General features: G+C 46.8%; 1 protein-coding gene across 1 annotated transcript in view; it reads right to left on the bottom strand.

The window, feature by feature from the left end:
- Positions 1-2,702: 2,702 nt before the first annotated feature.
- Positions 2,703-16,834, bottom strand: part of LOC133339171 (zinc finger protein 271-like) — a 39,770-nt gene continuing 25,638 nt past the window's right edge. Inside the window, exons 3-4 of the mRNA XM_061547328.1 lie at positions 10,723-10,730; positions 2,703-4,442 (exon numbers count right to left, since the gene is read on the bottom strand). Coding sequence (XP_061403312.1) covers positions 3,507-4,442; positions 10,723-10,730 — 944 coding nt within the window. The 3' untranslated portion in view covers positions 2,703-3,506. The remainder of the gene's footprint in view (positions 4,443-10,722; positions 10,731-16,834) is intronic.

Below are 16,834 nucleotides of genomic sequence, written 5' to 3'. Positions count from 1 at the left end.
CATCTTGACCAATCACCACTGACCAATCACCACTCACCACTCTCCACTAACCCTCACCACTCACCCTCACGCTCACCACTCAGCACTCACCGCTCACAACTGCCCCTCACCACTCACCCTTACAACAACCACTCACCTTCACCGCTCACCCTCACCACTCACCCTGACCACTCACCACTCATCCTCACCAATCACACCCTTACCCTCACCACTCACGATCACCACTCACCCCTATAATCACCACTCACAACCGCCACTCACCCTCACCACTCACCCTCAACACTCACCCTCACGACTCACCCTCACTACTCACCACTCATCCTCACCAATCACACCCTCAACAATCACCACTCACCGCTCACTACTGACCCTCACTACTCACCACTCATCCTCACCAATCACACCCTCACCAATCACCCTCACTGCTCACCCTCACCACTCACCCCTCACTAATCACCACTCACAACCGCCACTCACCCTCCCCACTCACCCTCACTACTCACCACTCATCCTCACCAATCACCACTCACCCTCACCACTTACCACTCACCCTCACCACTCACTACTCACCCTCACCACTCACCCTCACCATTCACCCTCACCACTCTCCCTCACCATTCACCAGTCATGCTCACCACTCACCCTCACTACTCACCCTCACCACTCACCCTCATCATTCACCCTCAAAACTAACCACTCTCACCACTCAGCACTCACCCTCACCACTCATGCTCACCACTCACCGCTCACCACTCACCCATCACAACTCACAACTGCCACTCACTCTCACCACTCACCCTCACCACTCACCCTTACAACAACCACTCGCCCTCACCGCTCACCACTCACCCTGGCCACTCACCACTCATCCTCACCAATCACACCCTCACTGCTCACCCTCATCACTTATGCTCACCCTCATCACTCACCCCTCACTAATCACCACTCACAACCGCCACTCACCCTCACCACTCACCCTCACCACTCACTACTTACCCTCACCACAAACCTTAACCACTCACCCTCACCACTAACGCTCACCACTCACCCTTACTACTCACCCTCACCACTACTACTCACCACTCTTCCTCACCACTCACCACTCACCCTCACTACTGACCACTCACCCTCACCACTCACCCTGACCACTAACCCTGACCCCTCCCCAATGACTACTCACCCTCCCCACTCACCCTTCCTACTCACCACTCAACCTCACCATTCACCCTCACCACTCTCCCTCACCACTCTCCCTCACCATTCACCACTCACGCTCACTACTCACCCTAACCACTCACCACTCACCCTCACTACTCACCCTCACCACTCACCCTCAAAACTAACCACTCTCTCACCACTCACCCTCACCACTCATGCTCACCACTCACCCCTCACCGCTCACCACTCACCCATCACAACTGCCACTCACCCTCACCACTCAACCTCACCACTCACCCTTACAACAACCACTCACCCTCACCGCTCATCCTCACCAATCACACCCTCACTGCTCACCCTCATCACTTACGCTCACCCTCACCACTCACCCCTCACTAATCATCACTCACAACCGCCACTCACCCACCCCACTCACCCTCACTACCCTGACTACTCACCACTCATCCTCACCAATCACCACTCACCCTCACTGCTCACCCTCACCGCTCACTACTCACCCTCACCACTCACGCTCACCCCTCACCACTCACAACCGCCACTCACCCTCACCACTCACTACTCACCCTCACCACTCACCATCACCACAAACCCTAACCACTCACTATCACCGCTAACCCTCACCACTACTACTCACCACTCTTCCTCACCACTCACCCTTACCACTCACCACTCACCCTCACCACTAACGCTGACCCCTCACCAATGACTACTCACCCTCCCCACTCACCCTTCCTACTCACCACTGACCACTCACCCTTACCCTCACCACTCACCCCTAACCACTCACCCTCACTACTCACCATCACCACTTACCCTCACCACTCACCCTACCTACTAAGCCTCACCACTGACCCTTACTATTCACCACTCACCCTCACCACTCACCCTCAACATCAACACTCACCATCACCACTCACCCTCACCACTCACCCTCACCACTCACTCTCACCACACCCTCAGCACTCACCCTCACCACACACCCTCACCACTCACGCTCACCAGAGAATCGATTCTTGGCGCGGTCGGGTTTAAACTTAATTACACAGTTGTATTTTAAATGTATTTTTCCCCCGGGCAACGCTGGGTATATCGAGTTTATAGCTCAAAGTCCTCGCCTGACACGTGTGGGGTGTCGAGGCCTAGTACCGTGCAGAGCCTCCGGCCTCGCCTAGATTGCCCACCCGGCCGAGGCTGGGTGCTGGGCCCGCTACCCCCCCCCCCCCCCGCGCTAGAATACTGTCTAATCGCTATAATTTTATTATCTACCGACCCTATAATAGTAATTGCGCACACTGGAGTGGGGGGGGAGTGAAGAGGACGTGAAACGTTGATTAATTTACCTCAGCGTTGCGTGTTAACGCGTGTGCATATTTTTAACGGGAATTAAAAATTGCGTCCACCCCGCAGCGACGGCGTTGCTGCCCGTTGCACGGGACATGCCTCCCGGCAATTTTTTTTCGTCCTAAACCCCACGGCCCGAGCGCCAAATCCCTTGCAAGCGAGCGTACGCAGACAGACGGACAGACAGACAAAAAGTGACGTTTATAGGTAAGATGGCACGTACAGCAAAATCTCTATCGCGTACTTTACCATCCGGAATGCTCTATTAACCGGCATCTGTAATACGGGAATATAAATATTCCTTCAAGTATAAAGAAAAATGCTGGCATCTTGCCAGCATTGTGATCGTGTTGTGGGCTGCCTAATTGTTGCACTGTTCTTGGAAGACAGTACTGCACTACTGTATACTGTAATCTAAACAGCACCATTGCTTCTCTACAATTAACTTAGAATGCTATACAAATGACTGGTGAGTACCTCTGTAAAAGAGTTAATTATTTTGAATATCATAGTTAAAATGTATGCTTAATTTCTTCGTTGAAAAATGTTTTTATACTTGAAATAATTTGCTAAAACATTAAGTATACCTTTCAGTTAACCGGTAAATTTGATGAACTGGCATCCTCGATTCCCCATAGATGGTGGATAAGAGCTTTTGCTGTATATGCTCTAAATCAGATCATACGTGTAAAAATTATCACTAAATTATCAAGAGACACATTGCCAACATTGCACTATTGCATTAAAATATACTGCATCACATTACAGCAGATTTACTGTACTCTGTTCTCTGAATGGATGCCTACACCTGCATGCATTCGTAGAATGAGAGAATCCAAGTGATAGCACGGTTGATATTTGTTTAAAGAGGTTCACAGTTCGTGGTGGGTTTTAACGACAAATTTATATATTTATGCGATCTAACTAAAAAAAACTTTATCATGCGAAAGGCCCATGAATGAAATGGAACTTTTTTTATCCTAAGCTCAATGATAAACATCTACTTGGTCTCCATTTGACTCAGTATTGCCTAAAAAATCCACCCACACCTCCACATCCACAAATTGCTGGGAGTTGCCTCGCTCTGCCTCAGAGTCCACAGTCTCCTCCAGCTTAAAGCTGCCTCGATCGACGTGAAGGTCGGATTTTGGAGTTGAATCTTCATCCTCACATTTTACTAACACTTCTTCACTCTTGACCGTTACTTCACTTTTCACCTTCGCCAATTCAAATTTCATTTTCACTTCTTGACATTTCACCTTCACTCCTGGCCACGTTTCGTATCTCAAATGTTTTTCTGATTCTTGTTTCATGAGGGATGAACTCATTGCAACACTTTGACTTCCACAAGCCAATTTCATATTAATTTCCTGATTAATGGTTTGATGCTTGTTTCGATCCCCTAACTGTCGAAAACCCTTCCCATACACAGTGCACTTGAAGGGTTCTTCTCCTGTGTGTGTTTGCTGGTGTTTTTTAAGATACGATAAGCGTGAAAATTCCTTCTCACATGCAGTGCACTTGAATGGCTTCTCTCCTGTGTGTATTCTCTGGTGTCTTTTAAGATGTGATGAATGTGCAAATGCCTTCCTACACACAGTGCATTTGAAGGGTCTTTCTCCTGTGTGTGTTCTATGGTGTGTTTTAAGATGTGATGAACGTGCAAACACCTTCCCACACATAGTGCACTTGAAGGGTGTTTCTCCTGTGTGTATTCTCTGGTGTATTTTAAGAAGTGGTGAATGTGCAAATGCCTTCCCACACACAGTGCACTTGAAGGGTGTTTCTCCTGTGTGTATTCTCTGGTGAGTTTTAAGATTTGGTGACTGTGCAAATGCCTTCCCACACACAGTGCACTTGAAGGGTGTTTCTCCTGTGTGTATTCTCTGGTGTCTTTTAAGATTTGATGATTGTGCAAAGACCTTCACACACACAGTGCACTTGAATGGTTTCTCTCCTGCTGATTGTCTTCGCTCCATCTGATCAATTCTGTACAGCAAAGTGGCAGAGGAACTGGCAGCTGCAGACAGAAAACAGTAATATCCACACATTGTATGTCAGCATAGAAGCATAAAAATGTATATATATAGTCACATGTGATTTTTTTACTTAAAACTTTCGTGACTGCAGCAATTCATATTCTTTGGTTCTTTCGGTAAAGTCACGTAGATATAACAATATAAATAAAGTGAATAAAAATATCACGACGTTTCGATCGCAACTCAAGCGGTTGTCATCAGGCAGAGGAGTTAGCCTCTAAAAGCAAAATGTTCATAAAGGTTCGGGGATATTGCATATATATACAGTCACACATGATATTCACGTATTACATAGACAAGAACACTCAAACATTAACGAGAAATAAAAAAAATCACACCCAATGCAACACACAAGCTGTTTTAAGGCACTATCTACAATTGACGATCAGCTCTTGGCCTAGCATAGCAAGCAAGTGGTCAGTATAATGCCTGGAGGCGCTAGTACAGTAAAACCTTGGATTACGAGTAACTTGGTCTGCAAGAGTTTTGCAAGATGAGCAAAAATTTTAAATAACGAGCGAGGTCTTGCAATACGAGTAGTATGTATACGCTTTGTCTGCCGAGCGTCACGTGATCACAACTGATATACGAGTGGTTTGATATACGAGTGCTTTAGATTACAAACACGTTTCCGGAACGAATTATGCTCGCAATCCAAGGTTTTACTGTATATTTAATATCAATGATAACCGTAAGTCTACCTACAGAATTTCGGTTGTATCTGGCTACTGAAGAAATGTTAACTATTGAAAAGTCTGATAAAAAGAGCAAATGGTGTTAAAAATAAAACTATTCGCATTGGGCAGAAATATTATAAAATGGACAAATTAATGTTCAATTGCAACTTGGAAGTCCGAAGCCAGGCTCAAATTTGCTTGAATACTCGGATGGATAGATGTAATTTCAGGTTCATGTGCTATGTTTTCCATGTTTATGAAACGTTCCATGTGTCGGGGCCTGTACAAAGGAAGGTTCTAAAAGGCGTGCATTGTGATGATTGGAAACAGGTGACCAGTAGGCACTGTAAGAATTATTCAATTCAGGACACACATGTTATAGTAAAGTGGGGGGGGGGCATTGTCTGATAGGGGCGGGGCCGAGCGAGTATATAAAGTGGAGTGAGGCCCGCGGTCGGGGAGCTTACTAATTGACGACCAGAGGTGGATGACATTGGGGCCGACTGTGGAAACCATCGGGGTTGACTGTTCAGGTATCAACTTGGTGGAAACCATCGGGGCTGAAGATAGCCATAGAAATTACGAGTGTGAAAGTCGTTACACTTGGACTGTATATATACGTCATGGGACCTCCTTTGCCAGTACCAAAATATAAGAATAGGTTTTTCCCCTTTTTTTGGCAACAAAATTGAAACCTTTTTCTGAGGTCATAGCTGTGGGCAAGAGCAACGGTCCAGGGTCCAGGCAGCTTCCTCACCATGTTAGACAGTCTAATTAAAGAATTCTGCTCGACTAATTTGAATTGAGACTTTAGCTGCTAAACCAGACCTGTTCGTGAACACATTAACCAAATATGGGAGCTCCTCCACCACCTGTAGAACTGCCTGGTTACTCAATAAGAGGCGAGCAGGCGGAATCTTGGATGACATGAATACACAGGCAGGTGCTTTATTTTTTTGGAACATATGTAAGGCTCCCCCTCATGATGAAATTATCCAGGTACAGAACAAGAGTCCCAAACTCCATCGCATTTAGTAGCCATGATCAGATCATGAGCATACATAACATGCTTGACCAGCAGGAAACGATCCCTTAAATATAACCAGCCATCGATTAGCCTCTCATTGTAACTGTACCAAATGCATTTTTGTAGGGCCATTGTGAGGTTCTCAAAACTATGTAAGTATTGAAGATGCTATCTTAATGTACAGACAGTCCCCGGGTTATCGAAGGGTTAGGTTCCCGGGAACGCTCCGTAACCAAAAATCAAGACGAAATCCCATAGCAGGAAATAGTTGTGCCGCCTTGTTGTATATATAGGCCTTTTTCCAAAATTTATATTAAGAATACAGTGATACCTCGGTTCACGAACGCTTCTGTTCACGAACAACTCGGTTCACGAACAGAAAAGTTCATAAAAATATGCTCCGGTTCACGAACTCCGCTTCGGTTCACGAACAGGAGCCGCGGCCATTTTAATGCTATTTCCAGGCTGTCACATGGTCGTGACTTCCTATAGGAAGATCATGGAGAGAAGAAGAGACAGAAAGAAGTACTGTGAGTACTGTGAAGATACTTTCAGTGACTTTTTGCTTTTTTGGTGTGCTTTTTAGCACATACAGTACTGTACTGTACTACTGTACTGTACAATACTGTACTTACTGTATTGTACAGTTCACCCGTTTGAGTGCTTACTGAAGTCATCTCAAGCAAGGTTAGTGTTCTCTCTTTATACATTACTATACTGTACAGTACTAATGTGTATTGTAATTTGTTTCATATTTTTGTGCTTCAAAAACCAAAAAAAAAGGTCAGAATGGATTAACCGGATTTACATTGAACCCTATGGGAAAATGTGCCTCGGTTCACGACCAATTCGGTTCGCGACCAGAGTCAGTTCACGAATTAAGTTCGTGAACCGAGGTATCACTGTAATTCTGCCAATATTTTTTGTAATAATAATCGATAAAAAATGAAACAAACACCCTCAACCCCGCTACCTCCCACAAGCCACACCAAGCATCTGGAGGTCATAAAGAGCCATTCAATAATAAACTCCAGGGCAAAGAGAGGGGTTAACGGCGATCTGGGAAATCTCCACATTGTCAAAGGACCGCATGACATGACCTCCACGGACGTTTTGGACAGTTCACAAACAAATATCCAGATTCACTGGCACAGACGCAGAGCACAGGGCAAACGGACATTACAAGTTTAGAGTTTTTTTTTATACGGTAAAAGTTTGGCTATAACAATAAGTCGACATTATAGACTGCAGTATTACTTATTTTATTTCTTATTGTATCTTTCTATCTACATGACTTTACCAAGAGAACCAAGTAATATGAATTCCGGTAGTCAAGAAAGCGTTTGTGGAAACTTAGATACATCTCCAACCTCAGGATATCAAAATATAACTCAAGAATAAAAAGCACGTATCGCTGGATACAGACAGGGAGCAAAGGTTAATAAAACCCTTGAAATACCGGAGATGACAACTAATGGTACATTAGAAATCTTTGTTAAATATAAACCAAATAATAATCATGAGGTATTAGACCTAGGGTAACTCAAAACAGATACAACGAAAATAGGTCAAACATACAAGACCAGATAATATGTATTCCATGGAATCAACAATGACACAACACATGATAGCAATAAACGTATGAAGGGTGTCTCTCCTCGAGATAGCAAACACCACGAAGGCAGAGGGGGGGAATGCAAACAAAAACAAGGTGATCGAAAGCAGCCAGGCAAATTTCAAAAGGGGGGGGGGGGGGCAACCAGGCGGCTGCGGCCACGGGAGGAGAACGAGACAGAGGGCATGTTTTTTTTCTCTCGCAAGAGACGCGCAGAGAGGGGAGAGAATTTCACATATAAGCAAAGACACTGATTAGTACTGTGAGGGGCAGGCTCCGGGGCATGGCCTCGAGATTAACCATAGGTGTCGTGTCTCGCAGAGAAGAGGGGCGAGGTGTTGCTAGGTGCTGAGTTCGGCATGGACCGACAGAGTATCGCTGAAAGTTGTATTCTACATTTATCCTGATATCCTGATGTCTTGAGTCAAGGATTGTGATAAGTTGTATTGTACTAAGCTATCAGAGTTATGTAAGAGGTGTGCGAATACAATTTACAAGTTTTGAGAGTGAGTGACCCAGCCAGCGACGAGCAGCTCACAGCAGGAGCCCTCTTGGAGGATGGGCGGAGAGCACGGAAGTTGAGCAACGACGAGGCGAAGCCCTGAAGGAAGGGTGGGAGAGGCACCACTGAATGCCCGCGCGAAGTTGTCAGCTGCACGATCAAGGAGAGAGCAAGAGAGAAAGAGTGACGAGCAACGACAAGCAATCATCCTGGAGAAAGGGCGGAAAGCGCCAAGCATCGACCAAGCCAGCATCGCAGAGGACCAGCTGCAGCGGACGAGCTGCGAGCGCAATTGTGCATTGCCAGAGAGCTCGGAGTAGAAGAGAGCTCTCAACCAGCGCAACCAGCTCCACCGAGCGCGATCGAGCACCTTCCAAGACAAGCGTCATGCCGACTCAGCTCATCCAGCAGTGAAATGAGCCTGCAGCTGCTGCCGAGCGAGAGAGAGCGAGAGCGCCATGTGTATGACACGCCCACACACACGACTCCTCGCTCAGCAGGGAACAAACTAATTTTTGGTACAAGAAACGCCCAACCTCGGTGTCTGGTTAATGCAAAGAGGAGACAATCCACCCACGCACACATAGTGGGACTAATAAGAGTACTCCAAAAGTTCTCCTTGTGTTTCACCCATTGAGTTACGTGGATATGGTCGTTGAGAAGTATTTTAGTCATTATTTTTGTTAATTGCCTAACTGTACGAATCTACACACTCAGGGTTATTATTGTGTTAAACTCTTTCTTTTGATCACAGAATCTTGCCCGCAAATTTATTGAAGCCTTAGCCAATTGATAAGCATTTGCTGAATCAGGCACACTGCCGCACACCATTGTTCCAAGACATTTCGTTAATTGCATAATCTTACCAATGAATTCATTGAGGTCTACTTTTGCTTTCGGGACATGTTTCTTTATTGCTATTTGCATAAATATTGTCACATACATTTTTAAGGACTTTTTCCCATCGCCATGAATGCTCGCTTTACCCTGAGGAATTAACCAATTGTTCTGTTACCCAGTTTAACAAACGTAATCATTGAGGGTTAAATGTACGGATCAATGAGGAGTACCGTGTTGACATTCCTAGCATGAAAGTTCGCATATTAGAGTGTTTTTGTTTAGAGTTTAAAGTTGCTTAACACAGAAGAGTCTGAGTGGTGCCTTCCTAAGTTCATGCATAATAATCTTAATTATAAGAACTGTATCCTGCGGTGAGATCTGAATCTTGAGACCTGACATAAACACACTAAGACATAAACAGTAAAAGTTAAAGCAAGAATCATTGTATTATCCCGATTGATAATAAAACCCTAGAGAACGAAGCCGAGCTTAATCGGCATACTTATAGCACACTTGCAGTGCTTCATACAATTCATTGTATTATCCCGATTGATAATACAACCCTAGACAACACTGCCTAGCCTAATTATCATAATTGCATAAATTAGCATAATTGCATACACTTGTATAACTTCATATAATTACACCAACAATTAGCATATACAAATTTGCATAATTACACAACTTAGCCTAATTTCAGGTAATTACACGTTTTAAATTTTTCATTTAATTTTTTATTATCTTTATTAATTTTTCAAGACCCGACATATACAACACGCCCCTACCCAATTACTTATTCATTTTCTCTCAGTACTGTATCGCGCTATAGTACGTTTTCTATCGCGACCTGTATCGTATTTCTGTACATACGTTCTGCACTTCATATGATTATTTCATTTAATAGAATATCTACCCTAACACTACCCATAATTAAACTAATAAAATATATACTTATCCAATTATTTATGAACACCATGAGACATTAATATTAATTGATAACAGAAAAGTCACTTCCGAATATTCATTTACCGGGCAATAGACGAGGCCTAGAACTCTCCGATCGCTGTTGGCTGAGACCATAAGCAATCGAAAGTGTAATTGTGTTAAATAATTTGATTATCTATGATTTTTATTTAATTTTCTATCTACGTGACTTTACCGAAAGAACCAAGAATATGAATTCCTGCGGTCACGAAAGTTAAGTCCAAATTTAAATTAAGTACATAATGTAAATAACTATTGAAATAAACTTCCAATGAAAACCATAAAGAGAAACAAGGGAAAAACAAGATAGTTCTAAGCACAGAAAACCAAGATTACATAATGGTCCAAAAGAATAAGAATTAGGTAATGCTACAAAAAATTTCATTTACCTTAATCTTTTCCAGTCATTATTGCAATTATGAGTGACGTTACACTGAAAGTTACGAGACGATGTAGCGGGTACAATATATGCACGGTAACACTGTAACAGCATGACTGAGAGTGCAGAGCGGCGACACACCACCGCCTTGGGGAAGATGCTGCCTGCCTTATGCCTCGCTCCGCGGTATTCATCCACAACCTCACCGCGCTGGACTACTTGCGCTTAACTAAAGCAAAAATAACCGCATGTTGATTTTTTTTTTACATGATTTATGGGAGCATGTCCATAAGGTTGGATTTCAGTAAGTCGGGTCTTCCGCTACCCGGGGACTTACCGTAATGTATGTGGCCAGAGGGAATTCCTGTCACACGCCAACTTGAACAGGAAACGGCTCCGAATCCTTGTCACGCAGCTTTTTCCGGGCCTGCCCAAAATCATGAAAATCCTTAATGAATGTGAGCAAAGGGGCAGGGATATCGAAAACAAGGGACGACCAAAAGCCGAAGCTTTTTCATGGTATTTAGGCCTTGATTACATAAAGAAAGCAGAGGTCTAGTTTTGGAATGCGTTGATGTATGCCCGCCAAGTCGCCCTTAAAAAATGCGTCTAAGCTCAATGGGTGTTACTCGTGAAATTAACTTCTGATTGTGAGTGGGCCAGTGAGTGTGGGTGAGTGGGAAGGCGAGTGAGCGGGCGAGTGAGTGTGTGAAGAGGTGAGTGTGCTTGTGTGGGCGAATGGATGGATGAGTGAGTGGGAGAGTGGATGGATGAGTAGATGAGTGGACAGATGAGTGGGCCAGTGAGTGAGCTTAATTATTATTACGGTAAATCATTTTATGTCTGTCGGCTCAGTCGCACTTGAAAATAAACTTCTTAGTTCAATGGACTTCACTTGGGAAATAAACTTCTGGACTGGTATCGTTCAAATATTGCAATGCTGAACATATGCCTTCCAGTTTACTCAATACGCAAATAAGCTTCGCCCCTCCCCCCGAGACTGCCAAACCAACTCGGCAGGACCCTCCTGAACTGAAGTATAGAGACTCAGTGTGATAAAGCACTCGAGTGTGCACCACCCTGGCGAGATTTTCACTACATCGCCCGGTATACAAGAGGTCGTGGGTTGGATCCCGACGCTTGTTTATTTGGAGTTTGCTTGTCTCTCTTTCTGCGTGGTCGCATTTAGAGCATTTGGCTGCTGTAAATTTCCACACAAGCCACTTCGATGTGGGCAGGTAACTTCTGAAAGAGATATATAGCTCAAAATAGTAGAAATATATTTTTTAAGAACATGGTTTTAAAGTAGTCAGCCAGGTGAGGACAAATACAAATAAACAAAACTTAAAGCAAATACAATCAGGCGATGGCAGGAGGCAAGGCCAGCATGGCTAGGCCGCACTCTGTAACGTTCCAACCTGGACATCGATCTCATACTCGCTGCTACACTCAGTGATATCCCGAGAACAATAGACGCGAGGCTGTACCTACATAGACAACACCACCATCAAAAGACCACGACCACCACGACGTGAGCGTCTCACCTCGGATCTCAGTTGAGTTGCGAGTAGCTTTGCGGGATTTTGTGACGTCACGCGGAATCACACGGCGGTGGAGATGACATGACGTCACTTAGCAAGTTAACCACCTCCCACTGAATCAATTATGTTAATGAGCCAGGCCCTGACATTGAGTGATTGGGCGTGGCTACTTAACCGGACACAATGAACTCGCGGCAGATATAATGGATATATGCCATTTATTAAGCAGGCCCTTATGGGGAGTGATTGCGCGTGGCTTTGCTTGATTTTTATTCATTTTACTGGTGACATGACGTTACTAGCGAGGTACACACCCCTTGGCGTCTCGCGATGATGACGTCACGTGGAGTGGTAAAGTGAGAGTGCGAGCACGGTGAGGAGTGGGATTAGAGTTTAAGTTTATTTAGATTCCTTTTAAATGTCTTCCTCTGTTGCACAGGTATCCCTTGGGTGGGTAAGATCAGCTACAACAAGAACGTGAGCATTATTGCGTGTGTGTACACTGTGTGTGACACCACTATCCTCATAAGCATCAACATCATCGGAGCCATCATCATCCTAAGTGTAGGGCTTGAGTTAGCGCGCCGCGCATCCCCCGCCTCTGTTGCTATGTAGGAAAGCACAGTACAGTGGGGTGAAGTGAGGTAATGCTTGTTGTTGTGGTCTTGGGCGAAGTGGGTCGTTGGGTGTTGAGACACTTACCCTTACTATTCACCACTCACCCTCACCACTCACCCTCAACATCAACACTCACCATCACCACAAATCCTAACCACTCACCCTCACTACTCACCACTCATCCTCACCAATCACACCCTCAACAATCACTACTCACCCTCACCACTCACCATCACTACTCACCCTCACCACTCATCCTCACCAATCACACCCTCACTGCCAGTGGCGGCTCCTGCAAAATCTCTCAGGGGGGGCAAATGTCTGGATGATTGATAAGGATAAGGTCCACCCATGCAATGGATAAATTAACAGCTTAAGCATGTAAAGGCAACTTCACTTCTTTAATATTAATGAAAAATAAAGTGACTCTTACAATACATCTTGTTTGTTTCTATACTCACTATTAAAACAAACCACTCAAGTTTATTTTATTAAAGATTCCACTAGGTGGCCACAAATTATATTGTTGGATGAAACGTGCTTACGTATGATGACGTAAGCACGTATGATGACGTAAGCACGCTAGGACGAGCCCTCCCGGAAGCCATAGAGAATGGATTGCAGCGCCCCCGTTCGAAAAAAAATATCTTTGAATGTAAGTATATGGGGCCACTCGGGGCGATTCTCAGCCGGAGTGAAATCGCCCAAAAAGAGGCGGTACTCCACAGAACGTGACATGACGCTGATTGGACTATATCCAGAGGCTGCAGTGACGGCTAGCGTGACTCTGTGGTTGAATGACATTGGTGGTGCGTCGCCCAATCGCCCTAATGAAGAAACCGCCCCTGCTCACTGCTCACCCTCAACACTCACCCTCACCACTCAACCTCACTAATCACCACTCACAACCGCCACGCACCCTCCCCACTCACCCTCACTACTCACCACTCATCCTCACCAATCACACCCTCACCAATCACCACTCACCCTCACCACTCACGCTCACCACTCACCCTGACCACTCACCACTCATCCTCACCAATCACACCCTCACTGCTCACCCTCATCACTTATGCTCACCCTCACCACTCTCCCTCACCATTCACCAGTCACGCTCACCACTCACGCTCACTACTCACCATAACCACTCACCCTCACTACTCACCCTCACCACTCACCCTCCATCATTCACCCTCACAACTAACCACTCTCACCACTCACCACTCACCCCTCACCGCTCACCACTCACCCATCACAACTCACAACTGCCACTCACCCTCACCACTCACCTTCACCGCTCACCACTCACCCTGACCACTCACCACTCATCCTCACCAATCACACCCTCACTGCTCACCCTCATCACTTATGCTCACCCTCATCACTTATGCTCACCCTCACCACTCACCCCTCACTAATCACCACTCACCCTTACTACTCACCACTCACCCTCACCATCTCCACTCACCCTCACCACTCAACCTCACCCTCACTACTCACCATTCATCTTGACCAATCACCACTGACCAATCACCACTCTCCACTAACCCTCACCACTCAACCTCACCACTCACCCTCAAAACTAACCACTCTCTCACCACTCAGCACTCACCCTCACCACTCATGCTCACCACTCACCCCTCACCGCTCATCACTCACCCATCACAACTCACAACTGCCACTCACCCTCACCACTCACGCTCACCACTCAGCACTCACCGCTCACAACTGCCACTCACCCTCACCACTCACCCTTACAACAACCACTCACCTTCACCGCTCACCACTCACCTTCACCGCTCACCACTCATCCTCACCAATCACACCCTTACCCTCACTGCTTACCCTCACCACTCACCCCTCTCTAATCACCACTCACAACCGCCACGCACCCTCCCCACTCACCCTCACTACTCACCACTCATCCTCACCAATCACACCCTCACCAATCACCACTCACCCTCACCACTCACGCTCACCACTCACCCTGACCACTCATCCTCACCAATCACACCCTCACTGCTCACCCTCATCACTTATGCTCACCCTCATCACTTATGCTCACCCTCACCACTCTCCCTCACCATTCACCAGTCACGCTCACCACTCACGCTCACTACTCACCATAACCACTCACCCTCACTACTCACCCTCACCACTCACCCTCCATCATTCACCCTCACAACTAACCACTCTCACCACTCAGCACTCACCACTCACCCCTCACCGCTCACCACTCACCCATCACAACTCACAACTGCCACTCACCCTCACCACTCACCCTCACCGCTCACCACTCACCCTGACCACTCACCACTCATCCTCACCAATCACACCCTCACTGCTCACCCTCATCACTTATGCTCACCCTCATCACTTATGCTCACCCTCACCACTCACCCCTCACTAATCACCACTCACCCTTACTACTCACCACTCACCCTCACCATCTCCACTCACCCTCACCACTCACCGTCACAACCACCACTCACCCTCACCACTCAACCTCACCCTCACTACTCACCATTCATCTTGACCAATCACCACTGACCAATCACCACTCTCCACTAACCCTCACCACTCACCCTCAAAACTAACCACTCTCTCACCACTCAGCACTCACCCTCACCACTCATGCTCACCACTCACCCCTCACCGCTCATCACTCACCCATCACAACTCACAACTGCCACTCACCCTCACCACTCACGCTCACCACTCACCGCTCACAACTGCCACTCACCCTCACCACTCACCCTTACAACAACCACTCACCTTCACCGCTCACCACTCACCTTCACCGCTCACCACTCATCCTCACCAATCACACCCTTACCCTCACTGCTTACCCTAACCACTCACCCCTCTCTAATCACCACTCACAACCGCCACTCACCCTCCCCACTCACCCTCACTACTCGCCACTCATCCTCACCAATCACCACTCACCCTAACCACTCACCACTCACCCTCACTACTCACCACTCACCCTCATCATTCACCCTCAAAACTAACCACTCTCCCCACTCAGCACTCACCACTCACCCCTCACTGCTCACCACTCACCCATCACAACTCACAACTGCCACTCACTCTTACAACAACCACTCGCCCTCACCGCTCACCACTCACCCTGACCACTCACCACTCATCCTCACCAATCACACCCTCACTGCTCACCCTCATCACTCACCCCTCACTAATCACCACTCACAACCGCCACTCACCCACCCCACTCACCACTCATCCTCACCAATCACACCACTCACCCTCACCACTTACCACTCACCCTCACTACTCACCCTCACCACTCACCATTCACCCTCACCACTTACCCTCACCACTCTCCCTCACCACTCACGCTCACTACTCACCCTAACCACTCACCCTCAACACTCACCCTCATCCTGACTACTCACCACTCATCCTCACCAATCACCACTCACCCTCACTGCTCACCGCTCACCACTCACCCTCACCATTCACCACTCACGCTCACCACTCACAACCGCCACTCACCCTCACCACTCACCACTCACTACTCACCCTCACCACTCACCATCACCACAAACCTTAACCACTCACCCTCACCACTAACCCTCACCCTCACTACTACTCACCACTCACCCTCACTACTGACCACTCACCCTCACCCTCACCACTAACCCTGACCCCTCCCCAATGACTACTCACCCTCCCCACTCACCCTTCCTACTCACCAACCTCACCACTCACCCTCACCATTCACCCTCACCACTCTCGCTCACCATTCACCACTCACGCTCACTACTCACCCTAACCACTCACCACTCACCCTCATCATTCACCCTCAAAACTAACCACTCTCTCACCACTCAGCACTCACCCTCACCACTCATGCTCACCACTCACCGCTCACTACTCACCCATCACAACTGCCACTCACCCTCACCACTCACCCTTACAACAACCACTCACCCTCACCGCTCATCCTCACCAATCACACCCTCACTGCTCACCCTCATCACTTACGCTCACCCTCACCACTCACCCCTTACTAATCACCACTCACAACCGCCACTCACCCACCCCACTCACCCTCACTACTCACCA

The sequence above is a fragment of the Lethenteron reissneri genome, unplaced genomic scaffold (genome assembly GCF_015708825.2).
Source record: "Lethenteron reissneri isolate LAM-NWPU_2019-01 unplaced genomic scaffold, ASM1570882v1 scaffold_1640, whole genome shotgun sequence".
Classification (NCBI taxonomy): Eukaryota; Metazoa; Chordata; class Hyperoartia; order Petromyzontiformes; family Petromyzontidae; genus Lethenteron; species Lethenteron reissneri.
Note: the sequence above shows the minus strand (reverse complement) of the source record. Positions and strands in the feature narration are given on the sequence as shown.